This window comes from Triticum dicoccoides, chromosome 3B, assembly GCF_002162155.2.
Source record: "Triticum dicoccoides isolate Atlit2015 ecotype Zavitan chromosome 3B, WEW_v2.0, whole genome shotgun sequence".
Classification (NCBI taxonomy): Eukaryota; Viridiplantae; Streptophyta; class Magnoliopsida; order Poales; family Poaceae; genus Triticum; species Triticum dicoccoides.
In genome coordinates, this window is record NC_041385.1 from 580,825,646 (window position 1) to 580,842,413 (window position 16,768).

Genomic DNA, 16,768 nt, shown 5'->3' on the forward strand with positions numbered 1-16,768 from the left:
CTTTCTTGGCAACCTACGGCAAGGAAGGCTCTGCCATTTCTTTTTTGAAGAATGTTGGCAGGTTAGCTGCCAAATCCCTTGACTAGATAGGAGTGTTACAGGAACACCCCCATTTCTTGAAGCAACTGCTAAGCTAAGCCTTGAGCGTTGCAGCTCCCCCCCTTCTGCCCCTATTTAGGTTCGCAATGCCTGGTAATCAAACTGTGTTTTGCCTTTGGAGCAACTACTTACTAATGGGATCCCAAATGTTCCCTCACAAAAAGGAACGATAGGAGTAAAGACCAAATGCTGACACGCTTAGGATGATTCAGTCAAAAAACTGTAATGTGGATGGTGGTTTGCATAGTTGTCATAGAAACAAAGGAAAATTCCCCATGAGGTTGGGTTCGATGGAAATTTTCCTCTGGAGTTGCATAGTGGTCCATAGGAAAAATTGTTATGTAAGCCCTGTAGAATAAATTCCTTAGGACCATAGTCCTCCAAAATTCATATTGAAGTCCTTGGAATCAAAGACACTCCAAGTTATTGTTGAAGGATCAATGAACAGTTCAAACCCATACTCCAATAGTTCCTCGAGACGAAATTTTTTGGTAAGGAATCAAGTCGCAAACGTCTTTTTTCTTTCGATGCAACATGCTTTATCTGCACTTGTCCTTACCATGCATATTACCTCACTTTCCAAACTACAGCATAATTATGTCAACTAGAAAAATGGTTGGGGGTGATTTGCCTTTCAGCTTACCTAACAACACACATTAGTAATGTATATAGTTGATTGGGTTGTGCTTACTGCTTAGCTGCACGCTCACTAAACATAAGACACTTATATGTCGTGTCAAAGGATGATTTAGTATGCACAACTTGACAACTAATACTTTTATATGTAGGAAAGTCAATATAAGGCTTTGAAAATCTGTGGTTCTCAAATTTGACTTCTCCTTAACCAGCAATCTGAAACTAGAGGAGTTTGTAGCACACGATGCAGAAGTGAGGTCCTTGGCCATCGGCAAGAAGTCGAGCCGTGTGTTCATTACTGGTGGCAGTGACCGCAACGTCAACCTGTGGGCAATTGGCAAGCAAACTCCTCTCCTGGTTTGTGCCCTATGACATTATGAGCATGATACTACAGTCCTCTTTGGCTATTTGATAATTTGACTCATGTTGTGTTTTTCAATGGGCGTTTGTTGTTTGCACAGAGCTTGTCAGGCCACACAAGCTCGGTCGAGGCTGTAGAGTTTGATACAGCAGAGGTGCTTGTGCTTGCTGGCTCATCAAACGGCTCCATCAAGCTCTGGGACTTGGAAGAAGCTAAAGGTGTGGTTAGTGCTTATATAAAGCCCCCAGAAGAGGGTTATTATATTTACTGTTTTTCTTTTTTCCTTTATATCTTCTGTTCATTGTAACCAGCTTTTTGAACATGGCAATTGCATTATATGGTATCTTTGTGTGTTCATCACAAAGTTTATATATTTTGGTAATACATGGAAACACACTGTCAGAGTGGGTGATTTTGCATTGCTTAGTGCCTGTATATGAATCTTGACTTTATATGTAGTAATATAGACTCAAGAACCATTGAAATCTTTGTCAAATATCTTTGCTGGTCACGAAACATGAGTACACTGTATGAATTTCTCAGCTGAGCTTATGTTCTCGATAGCAGCTGAAAGCATAAGATCTTTTGGGAGGGTGTTTTCATAACATTAGTGCTTGTCTTGGTAGACTGTAAACTATGCTTTGCTGAAATTAGGTGTCTGGTTGTTGTTCTGAATTGAAATGCAGTTGTGCGGTCTCTCACTGGGCATAGATCGAGTTGCACTGCTGTTGAATTCCATCCATTCGGCGAATTTTTTGCATCTGGTTCTTCAGATACAGATCTTAAGATCTGGGACATAAAGAAAAAAGGATGCCTTCATACATATAAGGGTCACAGAGGAGCAATTAAATCAATCCGATTTACACCCGATGGGCGATGGATCGTCACCGGTGGAGAAGATAACATTGTGAAGGTGTGGGATCTGACAGCTGGAAAGCTCTTACATGATTTCAAGTTCCACAGTGGACAAATCCGATGCATCGATTTTCATCCTCAAGAATTTTTGCTTGCAACAGGTACTGACTTTTCCTTCCGAATGTTTGAAGTGTTAAGATTTCTGAGAGTACATATTTTGTTTTTGTAATGCAACATAAATCATCAAGAATCGTTTATTGTTTAGTACTGTATAACCTAAGAACAAGTTTAAGTGTTTGAGGAATCCAATTTTAATTGTGTAATGTAGTTAGAAACATCTTTTTGGCTTAGAAAAATTTGTATTCTTGTTAGACTTAACTATAATTACTGAAGTTTTACTGTTTTAGGAAGCTGAAGTATATTCTCAGTCAGTTTACTGTTATTTTCCAGGCTCAGCTGATCGAACAGTGAAGTTTTGGGATCTTGAAACTTTTGAATTGATAGGTTCTGCTGGACCCGAGGTACTTGCAAGTGATTTTCTTATACCATTTCATTTTTGTGCAAGTCGAACATTGTCAATTGTTAAACCATAAAGGCATAAGCTATGAATCCTCAATTACGTTGTATGCAATATGCATGGTATCCAAATACAGTAGTTGCTCACTGTGGTTGATATTTCTGCATCTATTTCTTTTTTTCTTTTCAAATTAGCACCATAGGAATTCCTTGAAACAAGTTTGAGGAAAATATATTGTATTCCATTTGAAATACTTGAAAGGTTGATGATGCCCCTTCCCACATTTCTCTGTGATTGATTGTTTGAGTTATTTTCAGTGATGCTTTTATATCTATACTGAAGTTGCTTACTGCTCTTCTGCATTTGTTTTCGTTCCTGTATTAAAACGTGCATGGTGAGCACACACACACCTTCCTGTTATGATAGAGTTATTTACTTTACAAGCATCTTTTATTGCAGGATACTGGTGTACGTTCTATGGTCTTTCATCCAGATGGAAAAACCCTTTTCTGCGGATTAGAGCAAAGCTTAAAGGTAGGTCTGATTTTCATGTGTTTTATTCATATTGCTTGCATGGCATTTGCTGACTACATGGACATCTTCAGGTATTCTCTTGGGAACCAGTAAGATGTCATGATGCTGTTGACATGCGATGGAACAATTTAGCTGACCTTAGTATTTACGAAGGAAAACTGTTGGGATGCTCGTACCATGAACGCCGTGTTGGTGTTTGGGTTGCTGATATATCAGTGAGTGTCATTCTTTGCATGCAATATGTACCTTTGTTTGTATGTCCTAACCTTTATCTTTTGACCCAGCTCATTGAACCCTATGCTCTTGGTGTTTTGCCGAAAGCAATTTTTTTTGCTGAGCTTGTGGATTCTGTGGATGATAATCCTGTGAAACCGAATGGTAGCACTGCAAAGCCGATTCGTGCTGTAGCAGCATCACATCCAAAAAACATGTACAAAGTCCAGGAGTCAGGAATTGGTATGGCTTTAAATTGTCAATATATTTTTAAGTTTGCACTGAAATGACTAACTTTATCTAAGTATTCCATATTGAATAGTGATAATATGTCTTATTGATATCAGCTGAAAGCAGAGTTCGGGCCTTACATTTAACTCCAGGAAGTACAGACAAAATAAAGAAAGATAGGAGCAGCAGCATTCCTCGAAGACCTGATTCATCTGTCAAACCATCTACTCCAGTACGACGTATGAAGCCTGTCGATAGTCCTTCCACAAATTTAAAAACAGCAGAACGCAGTTTTGGACAACGGGACATCCAATTATTATCTCGTACAGGGATGGCTATTAATTCTTCAACCACTAAAAAAGCTCAGCCTACAGAGTCGGTAGCTGTAAAAGATATTTACACTACATCACAGGCTGTTTCTGTGCCTGTTGTTGTTCCTAGAGACATTTTGGAGGACAAATCAGCAGGCAGTATTCATAGAGGAATTGGAGGCAGAACTGCAGTCCCAGATGATTTTTACAGTCCAGTGCACTTGAGAAAACATTTACCTAGTGGCGGTACTAGTGATAGTGTCAGCTCAGTAAAATCCATGCTCGCTGAGCCTGATGTTTGCTCGGAGGGTTTGTCTGGGTTAAAGTTCTCCTTTGGACTAACTCCAATTGACAAGAAAGAAGAATCTGACGGTACTGATAAAAGAGAAATTAGACAAATAGCAGAAAAGATGGACAGAATAGTATCATTTGATCATCCGGTGCAGTCAAATGATGACAAGGGTATAGCTCTTTCTTTGTTCTTAAGCATTCAAGCGCTGTGCTTTTGCTCATTTTGGGAATTTAACATTATAGCTCTTTTTACAGCAGCATATGAATCACCGTGCTCGACGACAGGAACAGCCAGGGTCAAATATGTTAGAGGAGGTGTGTGTGTGTGTGTGTTAAATGATGTTATCAAGAGCAATCTTGTATCCACGCTCAAGCTTGAGGTTACTTGGCGTAAATATAATTTTCTAATGATATTGTCAACTCCTTTTGCAGTTGCTGTGCCGTTAGGAAAAACTAAGTCTCTTGTTGAGAGATTTGAAAAGAGAGAGAGTTCTAGCATTGATTGTTCATCGCCAACTGGCTCTTGTGGTGATCATACAGTGAAAGCTGATAGCCCTCCCACCAGTTCGGTATGCTTTCATGTTTTTAATGTAGTTAACTTTTAACATGATTTTATCCTTCTTATGAATCATCAGTATAGTGGTATTAAGAAATGCTTAATGTTTAAGAATCATCAGTATAATGTTATTAAGAAATGCTTAATGTTTAAGAACTCCTTACGTAGTTACTGTATCGAATCCCTACTGTAATCTTATTTGGTTCTCAATTAGTAACTCATTTATACTTTGTCTCTGTATGTTATGATAATGTAAAATCCTGAATCCCGAACCCCTACTAGTCATTTGGAGATACAAGCAATGATGAAATTTGTTCAGACACCAGATATAAGATATATGGGGGTAGTCACTGACTTAATGTGTTCTGGAGTTACAATATGCTAGTATGCGGCTGGAAGGCTGCAGCTATAGTATTTTCAGAAACTTTGTACAGAATACAAGTCAAACAAATATGGCTATACTATTGTTATCTTTTTATCATTTGAATTTGATGCTCTCTAGTGTTTGTGATTCATTTTGCTGTTCAACTTATTTGGTTTGCGGTGATTGTAATTGACAGGCAGAAGCAAGTCGCACATATGAAAGGGACTTGCCAACAGTGCCAGTGGACGAGATGACGACTCCAATCGATTTGGTGCGGAACCATGATGAATTTATAAATGTTGTAAAATCTCGGTTGACAAAGCTAGAGGTGATTCTTCTGTTCTTTACTTGCGAACCTCTGGTTCTTACCAGCCCAGGGAACTTACGCCCAACAAATTGATGGGAAATCTTGCAAACCGTGTCAAGTTTATTTGTTAATGCAGCTTGTGGATGTCAACAAGTTTTCCGTTATTCTTCTATAACTTTAGCTTGATTTACTTGGGACTTAAGAACTGACCCATACGGAACCTAAAAATATGAAACTTAGGTTGATATATCAGTGCAGGTTACTAGAAATCAAAATACATGCCATGCACCCTAGAAGAATCCACACCCATCAGGCGAAATCCATGTACTTGGAGATGTGGGAAATTGGCTTAACTTTCTGTAGGTTCTTCAGTACAAAGCTTAACATTAACATCTGTCTATGATCGAATGACGTAAATGTAGGTTGTTATCCTTCCTGTCTTGTAGGCCTGTGTATGGAGTGAGTACATGTTCTTGTAAAGTGATGTTGATTAGTCACCTAAAAATTAACAGTGTGTTCTTGTAAAGTGTTACCAATATAATACTAGTACTAACCCTAATGTGTTCAGATGATGCGGCATGTCTTTAACCTAAATGGCATCAAAGGAGCAATTGCTGCGGTCGCAAAGTTGCCTGATATCGCTGTAAGTTTTTCCTCAGGTGTATGATGGTTGTACATGATGTTCTTCACATTGTTTTTAGCTACTAATTGTTGAATCCGAACAGGTTCAAGCTGATGTTGTTAGTACTCTCAAGGGAAAACTTGGTCTTTTCAACCTAGATATTTTCTCGAGCCTTCTGCCTGTTCTTGCCGGGTTACTGAACAGCAAAACTGAAAGGTAGCACACCTGATAGTAACACAGATGCACATGTACCCATGCATGCCCAAGAGGATGCCAATGCTATATCTTCTTGCAAATCTGTACTAATGAAACAGAAGATCATCTTATCTTTTTCAGACTCGTATATAATTATCCTCCAATATGTGAATGAAAATGCTAATATTGGCATCCTACTGTAGGAACACGGTTAGTTTGGCAGTAAGTATTGTGTCTTCTAATTACATTGCCTCAAATTTGCAGGCATGCTATCGTTGCTTTGGAAATGTTATTGGATCTTATAAAGATCTTTGGACCGGTTATTCATTCAACATTGTCAGCTAGTTCACCCGTTGGAGTAGATCTTCAAGCCGAACAGAGGTATGCTCTCCAACTTCACTCGAGGAAGGGAGCTGAGTGTTGCTAAGAGTAAGAGAGATGCTGCAAAAACTTGTTTTGCTACAAGCCTACCAATGAACTCGGTGCAAGGTGGCAAGTTGGCCCCGAACATATGTTTTGCCGAAACTGTTGCCCAAAATGAATGAACTGCAGCCATCAGTAGCATATTACCCTAGCTGGGGCCTTTATATTCTTTAGAGATATATAACCAGGGCAGTAACCAATTTGTGTGATGCCATGCAGGTTGCAGCGTTGCACCCGGTGTTTTAACCATTTGCAAAAGATTGTGCAAGCTTTACAACCGTTGATGATGTAATCCCTCCCTTCCCTTCAACACTCTACTAGTTGTTTTCATGCATGTTCTTCTACTCCCTTTATGCACCGAGCGAATCGTTGCGCCACGACGAGCAGCAAGTGTATCTGACGCTCTGCAATTTTTCTTCTTCTCTTGTTCTTGTTGGCTGGTGCAGGCGGAGCGGCCAGTCGGCGCAGCTTGCTCAAGAGCTGAACATGTCCTTGCAAGACCTGGTGATCTTCTGAAACTGTCCGGAAGCGCAAGTTCACTGTCAGAGTAGATACCATTCTTTTTGTTACAGGAAATGGAAGCGCCATATGGTGGCGGGGTAGTCTGTTGGCTGTGGTCGTGGTGTAATTGTTTGTTGTTCCCTGTTGTACATGTGAGCGAGCAAGAGAGCTTGGCTGTTCATCAGTCTGTAATTAGCCCCCATTTTACTGCATGGACAGCCCCGGAAGGACGACGGAGGGAGTCGAAATTAATGAATGAATGGGAAAAACGCCTGCTAGTTTAGTCCTGTGTTCGGTCTGGTCTTCATTTTTCTGTGGTGTTGGTTCGCTCCACCATTAGCCGTGTGGTAGAAGTTTTGAAGACAACCATCTCTCCTCCAGAGGTTGGTACGGCACGGCCGTTTGACCATTCCTTTGTTTACCATTAGATCACCAGCTGGTTGCCTAGGACTGCTCGTTTGAATATTGTCCTAAAAATGTGAACTCATACTTGGCTGCTAAGGAAACAATATTGTGAAGTCTACCACCAGCTGGCTGCTGTTTCCCCCCCTCCTTCCTTCAACTCAGCTCTAACAAAATGGGATTCTGTGTAATAAGTTGTTGACTATCAACAAGTCAGTCTAATTCGAAAAAAAAACTCAGTGTAAAAAGTAACCACAGATCTAGTGTGCACCGTAAAAAATAATCACCATAAACCAAAACATTTATGGACGCATAACATTTCTGTCCTTTGTTGATGGCATTTCCAGGTTAGGCTGCAGTTGCAAGGTTGGGTTAGGCCCCATCTAATGCGCCCTTTTGTCCCTGAATGCCATGTCAGAACAAATCTGTCTTCCACTTCCTTCTAGTCCTGCTTGCCCCGCCTGGGCCCACCTGTCGGCCACTGAACCCGTACGCGCTAAACCATCGGCAGTCAGGTTTGCACGGCGGCAGGAGGGCCGGAGTATAAAATAAACCCCCTCAACAAATCCACATTCCAAACCCACCGCGTCACGTAAATAACCCCCGTCTGTCGAAAAAGCGGAAGTCCAAAGCAGTTGGTCGCTCGCCACCGCCGCGTTGGACTTTTCCCTCGCCGGAGAAACCGCCGCGACCACAGCCGCAACCGCCGCCACCGCCTCCGGAGGAGGAGGAGGGTAGTACCACCAGGGAAGGAGGAGGCCATGGCGGGGAGGTACGACCGCAACCCCTTCGACGAGGATGACGTCAACCCCTTCGCGGTGAGTCGCCTGCTCCGTTTCTACTTTCGAGCCGCCTCGCCGTGGTACCCCGCACGGCGCCTCCTCCCGCGCCGCGGTCCGCCTTGTCTTCTGTTCCCTGGGTCGCCTAGATGTCGAATTTGGTCCGGATCGCCGTCGGAGTTGCTTCTTGCGGGTTTCTGCCTATAACCCCCTCGTTTCGCCCTTCTGGGTGCTCCGGTGGATCTGGTCGACTCACTGCCTTCAGGGCTAGAGAGGGATTCGATGGATGGATGCGTTTATATGCGTGTCCTGTTGTGTTGCCGATCGCGAGCGAAAGGGGCGGCGGGTGCCGGTTTCTTCCGTGTTCGTTTTGGGTTTTTTCAGGGTAGAAATGAACTGGAATAAATTTAGTCTAATTACAACGATGCGGTTTACTAGATGTGCAAAACTTTGGAAGTAGGCGATTTGCTCTTCCAAACTATATGCCGCAAACGACAAAATGGAAAATACCTCGTACTACCTTCTTGCTGGCTGAAGATTGTTTTAGTACTGGCGTTCAGTGTGACCAGTGGTAGTCGCAGTTTGGCGTGTGTCTATGGATCTGCTGCCACTGAATGTGTCCCATTTTAATAAGACAATAATCCTTATCTACAGTAGCAATTCGGATTGCCGTGCTAACTTTCATTGTCCTGATTGTGCATAAGCTTATATATAAACTGGTTGTTTTTTCTTTCAACAATCGTTTGGCTGATTTTCCGAATGTATGATGTTCTGCAGGGAGGAGGTGCACCTCCGGCTTCTAATTCTCGGATGCCACCTCTTCCTCACGAGCCTGCTGGATTCTATAATGATCGTGCTGCTACCGTGGACATACCTCTTGGTTCATCGAAGGTGCCTGTGCTTCAATTGAGCATGTCAATTCTTTACTTACTTAGCAAGATGTGCTTTGCCCAATGAATTGAAAGGCCAGGCAGAATGCAATTGACTATTGACCAGTGATGAATGTTCTCACTATTCTTTGTCAAGATAGTGTTGATTTCGAAATTGATTACAGAATTCTTTCACAGCATGTCGTTGATTGCTTATGCGGTGCGTATGTTATTTTCAAATGTAGGACTTGAAGCAAAAGGAGAAAGAACTGCAGTCGAAGGAGGCTGAGCTTAACAAACGGGAAAGAGTATGTGTCTTTTGCTTGAAACTTGAAATTCCAGCTTTACACTCGCATCACTTGTCATCCTATATGTCATTTGAGTTATTGATTTGTTCAAACCATTGTTTTGTGAATTCAGAAGTTGTTTCGTAATTCATTCAGTGATCAAAATCCCCTATGCTAAAGTAAAACCTTAAGTTCCCCTGGATGAAGTTTTGTGAAGCTTCCTGGATACTGACAAACCATTGTGCTTAGATATGTAGACGGATATAGCCAACAAAGTTTATATGGCCTTGTCCAGAGTTGTTGAAGTAGTAACCATGATGCAGCATGGAAACTGGTGAGCTATGGTTGACATAGATTTACCTCAGGCTCCCCTATAGTCCTTACTGCTCTAACTATTGATCAGATCGTTGACAGTACTTGCCTCATGCCATAGTGAGCTAAAACCATGCCGACGCTTATAGCCCTATGAGGTGAAGGGTGGTTGTGCTTGTGGAAATTGCCTATTGTTATCAAAAGATTTCATATAGCCATCATCTCTTCGTTAACCCAGACAATCAGATGATAAAATTCTTATGAATGTACAATATGCTGAATCAAGAGTTAGCAGTGGTTCTACGTAATCAGCAAAACCTTTATCGACAACGTTTCACATGATTGAAACAGCCCAGATGTGCTCATGAGCATTCACTTGTAATTCTTTCTTTAACTGTTCCATCTGATATTTATATTTTTTTGAAACCAGGAACTTAAAAGAAGGGAAGAAGCTGCAGCTAGAGGTATAGTTCTTCCTATAGCTGATGCATTTTTTTTATATATTTCTAGCCATGATATTGATGGGAAGAGGTAGATAAGATATTGGCCCAAGTTGATTAATGGGGATATTTATCTGGAAACTTGTTCCGGTCAACTTCAGTTAAGACCTTGAATGATTCAGTGAAAGGCTATTGAGCTACTCCCTCTACCTCACAATATAAGACGTTTTTGCAAGCTAGTTTAGCTTCCATAAACATCTTATATTATGGGACGGCGGGAGTAATTTTTTCATTCTGCTGTTGTTGTTACAGTCCAATATTTCACTACCCTGCCTCTCAACGTCATACTATCTTCCTTTTCGTTTGCAGCTGGTATTGTCATTGAAACCAAAAACTGGCCACCATTTATGCCCATCATTCATCATGACATTTCAAATGAGATACCAATCCACCTACAAAGGATGCAGTACCTTGCATTTTGTTCATTGTTGGGTAAGTGTTAGTTCTTGTTTTACCTCTCCTCAAAATATCTTCTAAACCATCATTTTCTAGATCTTTACTTTTGTTCGAATATCGCAAACACTATTTTTACTGAGGACCTTGCTTTCACATTCACACTGTCCAACTAATGCACTTCACCTGGATCAATGCGATTTCCATATCATCTCCTAGGGTGTGAACATGCCATTGTCTTCTGAGAAGTGGCATGAGAAAACAAGATTGGTATTTCAAAAATTCAACAAACTTCCCTTATGTTGACAATCTGTACTTTGTAACTATGAATTCTTACGAAAATATAATTCTTCTAATCTAAATCTTATTACTAAAGCATAAGAATTTGGTGCTTTCTCTTCTTTTGGGTTGGGCCTAAACTTCCAATTGTCATGAAAGAATGTCCAATAAATGCTAGTAATCAAATAATGGTGGCCCCAGATGAGCAGCAGATATTAGAATTAGGAGATTCAAGTCTAAGATTGGGATGCATTGGCACAGATTGCTGATTTCTGCCAATTTTGATGCCATGCAGGATTGACGTTATGCCTCTTTTGGAACATCATTGCAACTACCGCAGCATGGATTAAAGGGGCAGGTGTGGCTTAGTAGTACCTTACTGTCTACATCTTGTGGATCAACTGCTATCTGCCCTGGCACCTGAAACAAATCTGGCTGCTCCTTTCGATAGGTGTTGTCATCTGGTTGCTAGCAATCATCTACTTCATCTCTGGTGTCCCTGGGGCGTATGTGTTATGGTATCGGCCGCTTTATAATGCAATGAGGTTTGTGTACATGCTTATTATTTTGCTATTTTTACAAGTCGCTTCTTTGTATGTCTTTACACCTTATGCCACCGAAATTCATGTTACAGGACTGAAAGCGCTCTGAAGTTTGGATGGTTTTTTCTGCTGTACTTGGTAACAACCTTGCCATATAGTATTACTCTTCTAGACTAAATGGTTTCCACTTTTTTGATGCATTTGTTGCTGATATTTGATTCTTGTTTTCGCGACGAGCTAATATTCCATTCATTGCTAATGATCATTGCCCCTTCCAGATCCATATAATATTCTGCATCTGGTCAGCTGTGTCTCCCCCATTTCCTTTCAAAGGAAAATCTATCGCGTAAGTGTTACATCACTTATGTATATTAAAATTACTTCTGTTTGTGCCATGCATAAATATGGTAGTTATTCACTGTGGCTAAGCCGCAAAGTTTGGACACACTGAATGCATCTTCAATGAATTTTGTGTGTTGTTATTCTTCAGTATCTTTACCATACACAAATATTAACTGATAAAAAGGCACCACCACCAAAGCCATTGTGGCTCCTTTGTCACATCTGTATGCTGGATGTGCCGACTAAGGGTACACACCCTACTAATTACTAAACTGAGAGAGATTACTTAGTGTGTGGGATCAGCCTCTACCAAAGATTTCGATTGACAGTCGGTACACAACCAAATTGATCCAGGTAATACTACCCTAAAGAATAGCAACGCCACCTACCCAGTACATTGTCACGTATAGCACTTCCAGCACTGATTAGGTGGTGTTGCTATTTTTTAGGGTAGTATTGCCTGGATCAATTCGGTTGCTGCTATAAACTGTTTATGTTAAGAATACCTAGCAACTCTCTTTCAGACTATCCACTCTCCTTTCAAATCATAGATAGGTCGGTATCAACTCATTCAGATTATCTAACTTTGCCTGTCTTATTGTTTCTGGTGTTACAGTGGTTTTTTGCCTGCAATTGACGTCATAGGCAGTAATGTTATTGTGGGGGTAAGTATTTCTGCCTATCGAGTTAATTTGGCATGGCTGCTTTTCTGGGTGTTCGATGAAGCATCATCCAGACCCGCGTCTCCCCTGTAGATGACTAGTCATTTACGTTGTCTCTACATTTTCTCCTGGCAGATATTTTATTTTGTTGGATTCGGACTGTTCTGCCTTGAAGCACTGCTCAGCATTGTGGTGATCCAGGTGCGTTTATGCATAACCTTTTGCCGTGCCTTCTGTTTCCTTCTCAGAGAGAGATTATCATTCTGATTTCTGAACTTGGTCACTTGGAATGCAGCAAGTATACATGTACTTCCGTGGAAGTGGAAAGGCTGCGCAGATGAGGCAAGAGGCAGCACGCGGTGCCATGAGATCGGCCTTCTGATAGAGCGGTCTCGTTGATGAATGGATGAGAATAGGATGTGCCAATCGTTGATGGCGTCTTGTCTTTGTACATCCCTATACATATCTCTGTGCGTGGCTGTCTGGCTGAGAGAGAATACTTGTAGCTATAGATCTTCGTGCATTCTTGTAATATATATGAGTGCTTCATTTCTTTCCTAGGCCCCAGATCCATGTGCTTTATATGTAGCTTAATCTTTTGGGAGATACAACTTCCAACATCACTATTCTGACGAGCTTGCTTGCAATGTCACTGTATTATGGTTATGTATGTGAAGTGCTAAAACTAGTTTATTTCGCCCCATGCAGAGCTGAAGCACCTTATTGCATTACATTACACTATATATCTAGTCCGTTAAATATAGCCATTACTACCTTTAAACAAATGAAAATGGGAGACGAATCTACTAACTCTGTCGTTAGCTGAGATTTCATACTCTACTTTTTGGGGCGCCTCTCTCTATTTGCCGCTCATGGCAGTCTGCGCCTGCTGCACCTTGGCTCCGAAGCCGCACTTCCTGGTGAGGATGCTCCACGACCTCCGGGGCTTCCCGAGCCGCCGGATCTCCTGCTTCATGCTCATGCACTCCTTCTCCAGCTCCGACACCCGCGCCTTCACGTTGCTCATGGTCTCGCTTCCCTTCCCCTCGGGCGTGACCATCACCACGTCCTCGTCCTGCCCGGCCGCGCCGCTGTCCACGACGGCACTGCCCTTGGGGACGATGGCGCCGGCGTTGCCGGGGTGGTGCAGGTGCGCGCCGTCGGTGGCCGTGGCGGCGTTGTCCGACACGAAGAACCACCCGGCGATGGAGGTGCGGAGGCGGAGCTGCTCGAAGAAGAGCACCTGCACCACCACCCGCAGCGGCAGCCGCTCGTTCTGCGCCGCGTGCGTGCACGCCTCCAGCGACAGCTTCTGGCAGTTCATCAGCCGGCACAGCTGCTCCCGCTCCGACTCCGACAGCCACGGGTGCGACTGCATGCACGCAACTCAGATGTTAGCAACACTGACGCATCAAACCGATCGCCGTGTTTGTCACTTGTCAGTTGTCACCTTGAGGTATATGTCCATGGCGCGGTAGATGCCGTCATCGACGGTCCGCGCGTAGTCGGGCACCACGGCGGCGAGCGCCTGGAACTTGGGCAGCTTCAGGTTGGTGTCCGGCGCCACCTCCGCGAGGTACCCGTCCATGAGCTTGGCTACCATGGCGATCGGAGCCACGGCGGGCGGCGTCGCGGCGTGGGGCAGCCCCAGCTGGCTGCCCTCCTCGGCCAGCGCCGGCGACGTGTACCCGGTCCCCAGCCCGTCCATGGACGACATGAAGTAGTCCAGTATCCTCTGCACGCAGTCGATGTCGTACAGCGTGTCCACGGTGTAGCCGAGGTTGGGCACGAGCAGGTCCTCGAGGCTGGCGTCCTCCAGCTGCGCGCCGATGCGCCGCTCCAGGTTCTCCCGGCACAGCGGGCTGGCGTGGAGGAGCATGGCCGTGCGGAGCAGCCCGAGCAGGAACTTGGTGGATGTGACGCCCTTCTTGGTCGGCAGCAGAGCAATGATCTCCTCCAGGAAGTACCTCTGGTCGCCGTCGGACGTCCCGGAGAGGCTGGCGGTGCCGGAGCGCGGGGTGGCGCTACGGCTGCCGGCGCCGCCGCCGTAGTCCGCGAAGCTGACGTTGCTGAAGCTGGCGCTGCGATTCAGGCCCGGGAGGAGCCGCCCCGCGTAGAACATGATGGCGCCGGCGATGCTCTCGGCGCGCATGCTCTTGGCCTCCATCGCCTGGATCAGCCGCTTGAACATGGGAAGGCTCAGGAGCGACACGTCCTCGTACCACCAGTCCATGGCCGAGGCGGCGGCAGCCGCGCCGCGCGGCGTGTCGCCCGAGCCGATGCCGTTCCAGAGCGCGTCCCTGTCGACGCTGGCGTTCTTGGCGCCGTGGGTGGACCAGGCGGCGGCGTCGGAGGCGCAGGCCTTGGAGGCGAGCGCGGTGATACAGCGGGGGACGATGTGGAGGTCCTCGGCGGCGGAGAGCACGCCCTCGCAGGTCTCCAGCGCCCTGACGGAGTCCTTCCAGTTGGCGAGCACGTCGGCGAGGAACGACTCGGCCTGCGCGATCAGGTTGCCCTCCGCGTAGTCGTCCGTCATGCCCAGGTATTCGGCGGCGCACCGGAGGCACACCACGTTGAGCGCGTTGAGCTCGATCTTGACGTCGTAGCAGAAGCGCGCCGCCAGCTCGAACGCTTTGGCGCCGCCCGGGATGTCGTCCAGCTGCAGCGTGCACATGCCGCCGCCGCCGTCGGACGGCGGCTGGTACTCGCTGATCAGACGCTGCAGCACGCCGCTCCGGCTCAGCAGCGGGAACTGCATACTCAGAATGTTGATCGACGCACCATTAGTCAGTCACATTAACACGCGCAATCGATCGGTTTTATACGGTTCAGTTGATGAATGCGAAAAAATGTGACGGCGACACACTCGATCGTGCTAACCTTGTGGAGATAAAAGGACATGTCTCCGACTTCGACGACGACATCGCTCTCGAGCTCGGTCATGCATCTCCTGGAGAAGAGTCCAGATGGATGGATCACGTAAACATCTGAAATTCTCATCAAATTTCCATGCGCGCTCGTGATCTTAGAAACCACGACTGAGAAGTATTCCATTTTCATTCATTTTGATGTATTTTAGTTCTAGATATATCAATTTTCATTCATTTTGATGATAAGTATTTCCGGACGGAGGGAGTATATCGGATCTTATAGATGGAAACAAACGATACTGAATGGGATAAACCTATACGATGTATTTTGTGGCGCGCGGGAATTTCTTCAGCGCATGCATAAGATTGGACTTGATTCGCCAATGGAACTTGCCTTACAATGGGCATTACATTTTCTGCACAATCGATATCCGCATCTCATATTGAGCCGCCTAGACATGGAGAGGAGGAGTGTTTTTGTCATCTCCTCTAACAGTGGAAACTATGGTCTTGAAACTATGAGGGAAGGTGAAAAATAGAAAAAAAAAATCTTTGAACTGAGCATGATGATATAGAAACCCACAAGAAAAAATGGAACCAGTTGTGCCTACAGAAAGATTCACATGTACCAAACTATGTTTGGTCAAACCTTGAGAACAATTATGCATCTCGAAGTGCAGCGCGCACGTTAGAAAAATCAACCGAGGGAGATGAGTAATCAGCTAGGAGTATATGAAATGAGGAAGGGGGATAACCATGTGAGGCCCTCGAGGACGAAGATGTCTGGCTTGGAACCCAACTTCATGGTCACCATCTTCTTCTCCGAGAATTATTCCACCTAGGCCACTGGATCTAGGCCTTCTTCTCTCGGACTGAGCCAGGCGCCACCCTTGGGGAGAGGGTCTCTGTCCAGTGGATCTGGAGGGTACTCTTTTGAGGAAACGGAAGCCGAGGGAAGGGAGCGAGCAAGGATTTATTGTCACAGAGAGATGGCAGTTGCTGTGGTTGCGCATGCCGGAGGGAGTACGTAGCTGAGGTGGCGCGCGCTGCAGGCAGATGCGCGATAGGACGAGTGGTATGCATGCACAGACAGTTCAAAGATTGGCCCTGGTCCAAAGGGGAGAGGTATGACTTCGCAGCCTGCATGTTCGATTTTTTATTTTTGTTAATCTTCCTAAGTCATGGGGCCTACCTGTCAGTCGATTGTGGATCGTGTTCTTGGTCCATCGGCCAGAAAATAGAGGGTGGGCTTAAAATTGAATTTCTTTTACAGGAAAACATCCAATCTATTTATCTCCAAATATGATAGTATAACGAACACCAAAAATAATAAAAATTATATCCAAATTCATAAACCACCTAGCGACGACCAGAAGCAATGAAGCGAACCGAAGATGCCCCATCGTCATCGCCCCTCCTTCACCGGAGCGGGCATAACTTGTCCTAGTGGACAGTCGGAAAGTTGTCGTGCTAACGCCCTATAGGACCAGCACACTAGAACAACAATCGCCGCCG

At 44.7% G+C, this 16,768-nt stretch overlaps 2 protein-coding genes and 1 pseudogene across 4 annotated transcripts in view; 2 read left to right on the plus strand and 1 right to left on the minus strand.

Annotated features, from left to right (window-relative positions):
- Positions 1 to 7,303, plus strand: part of LOC119277207 (katanin p80 WD40 repeat-containing subunit B1 homolog KTN80.1-like) — a 7,963-nt gene extending 660 nt beyond the window's left edge. The window contains exons 2-17 of one of the 3 annotated variants that reach the window (XM_037558458.1): positions 962 to 1,092; positions 1,197 to 1,314; positions 1,783 to 2,112; positions 2,402 to 2,472; positions 2,928 to 3,002; positions 3,074 to 3,217; positions 3,287 to 3,458; positions 3,563 to 4,219; positions 4,307 to 4,363; positions 4,481 to 4,617; positions 5,165 to 5,296; positions 5,844 to 5,918; positions 6,001 to 6,113; positions 6,357 to 6,473; positions 6,735 to 6,803; positions 6,962 to 7,303. In XM_037558458.1, coding sequence (XP_037414355.1) covers positions 962 to 1,092; positions 1,197 to 1,314; positions 1,783 to 2,112; positions 2,402 to 2,472; positions 2,928 to 3,002; positions 3,074 to 3,217; positions 3,287 to 3,458; positions 3,563 to 4,219; positions 4,307 to 4,363; positions 4,481 to 4,617; positions 5,165 to 5,296; positions 5,844 to 5,918; positions 6,001 to 6,113; positions 6,357 to 6,473; positions 6,735 to 6,803; positions 6,962 to 7,031 — 2,468 coding nt within the window. In that variant the 3' untranslated portion in view covers positions 7,032 to 7,303. Of the gene's footprint in view, positions 1 to 961; positions 1,093 to 1,196; positions 1,315 to 1,782; positions 2,113 to 2,401; positions 2,473 to 2,927; positions 3,003 to 3,073; positions 3,218 to 3,286; positions 3,459 to 3,562; positions 4,364 to 4,480; positions 4,618 to 5,164; positions 5,297 to 5,843; positions 5,919 to 6,000; positions 6,114 to 6,356; positions 6,474 to 6,734; positions 6,804 to 6,961 lie in introns of all 3 variants that reach the window. The other 2 variants (XM_037558457.1, XM_037558456.1) reach the window with 2 other exon arrangements.
- A 701-nt stretch (positions 7,304 to 8,004) lies between these two features.
- LOC119277209 lies at positions 8,005 to 13,053 on the plus strand (annotated as a pseudogene).
- Positions 13,054 to 13,055: 2 nt separating this feature from the next.
- LOC119277208 (BTB/POZ domain-containing protein At5g03250-like) lies at positions 13,056 to 16,199 on the minus strand. Its single transcript, XM_037558459.1, has 4 exons — positions 16,009 to 16,199; positions 15,264 to 15,333; positions 13,834 to 15,135; positions 13,056 to 13,755 (listed from the first exon to the last, which is right to left on the minus strand). Exons 1-4 carry the CDS (start codon positions 16,065 to 16,067, stop codon positions 13,243 to 13,245), a joined length of 1,944 nt encoding a protein of 647 aa, XP_037414356.1. The 5' UTR covers positions 16,068 to 16,199; the 3' UTR covers positions 13,056 to 13,242.
- Between the last annotated feature and the right edge of the window lie 569 nt (positions 16,200 to 16,768).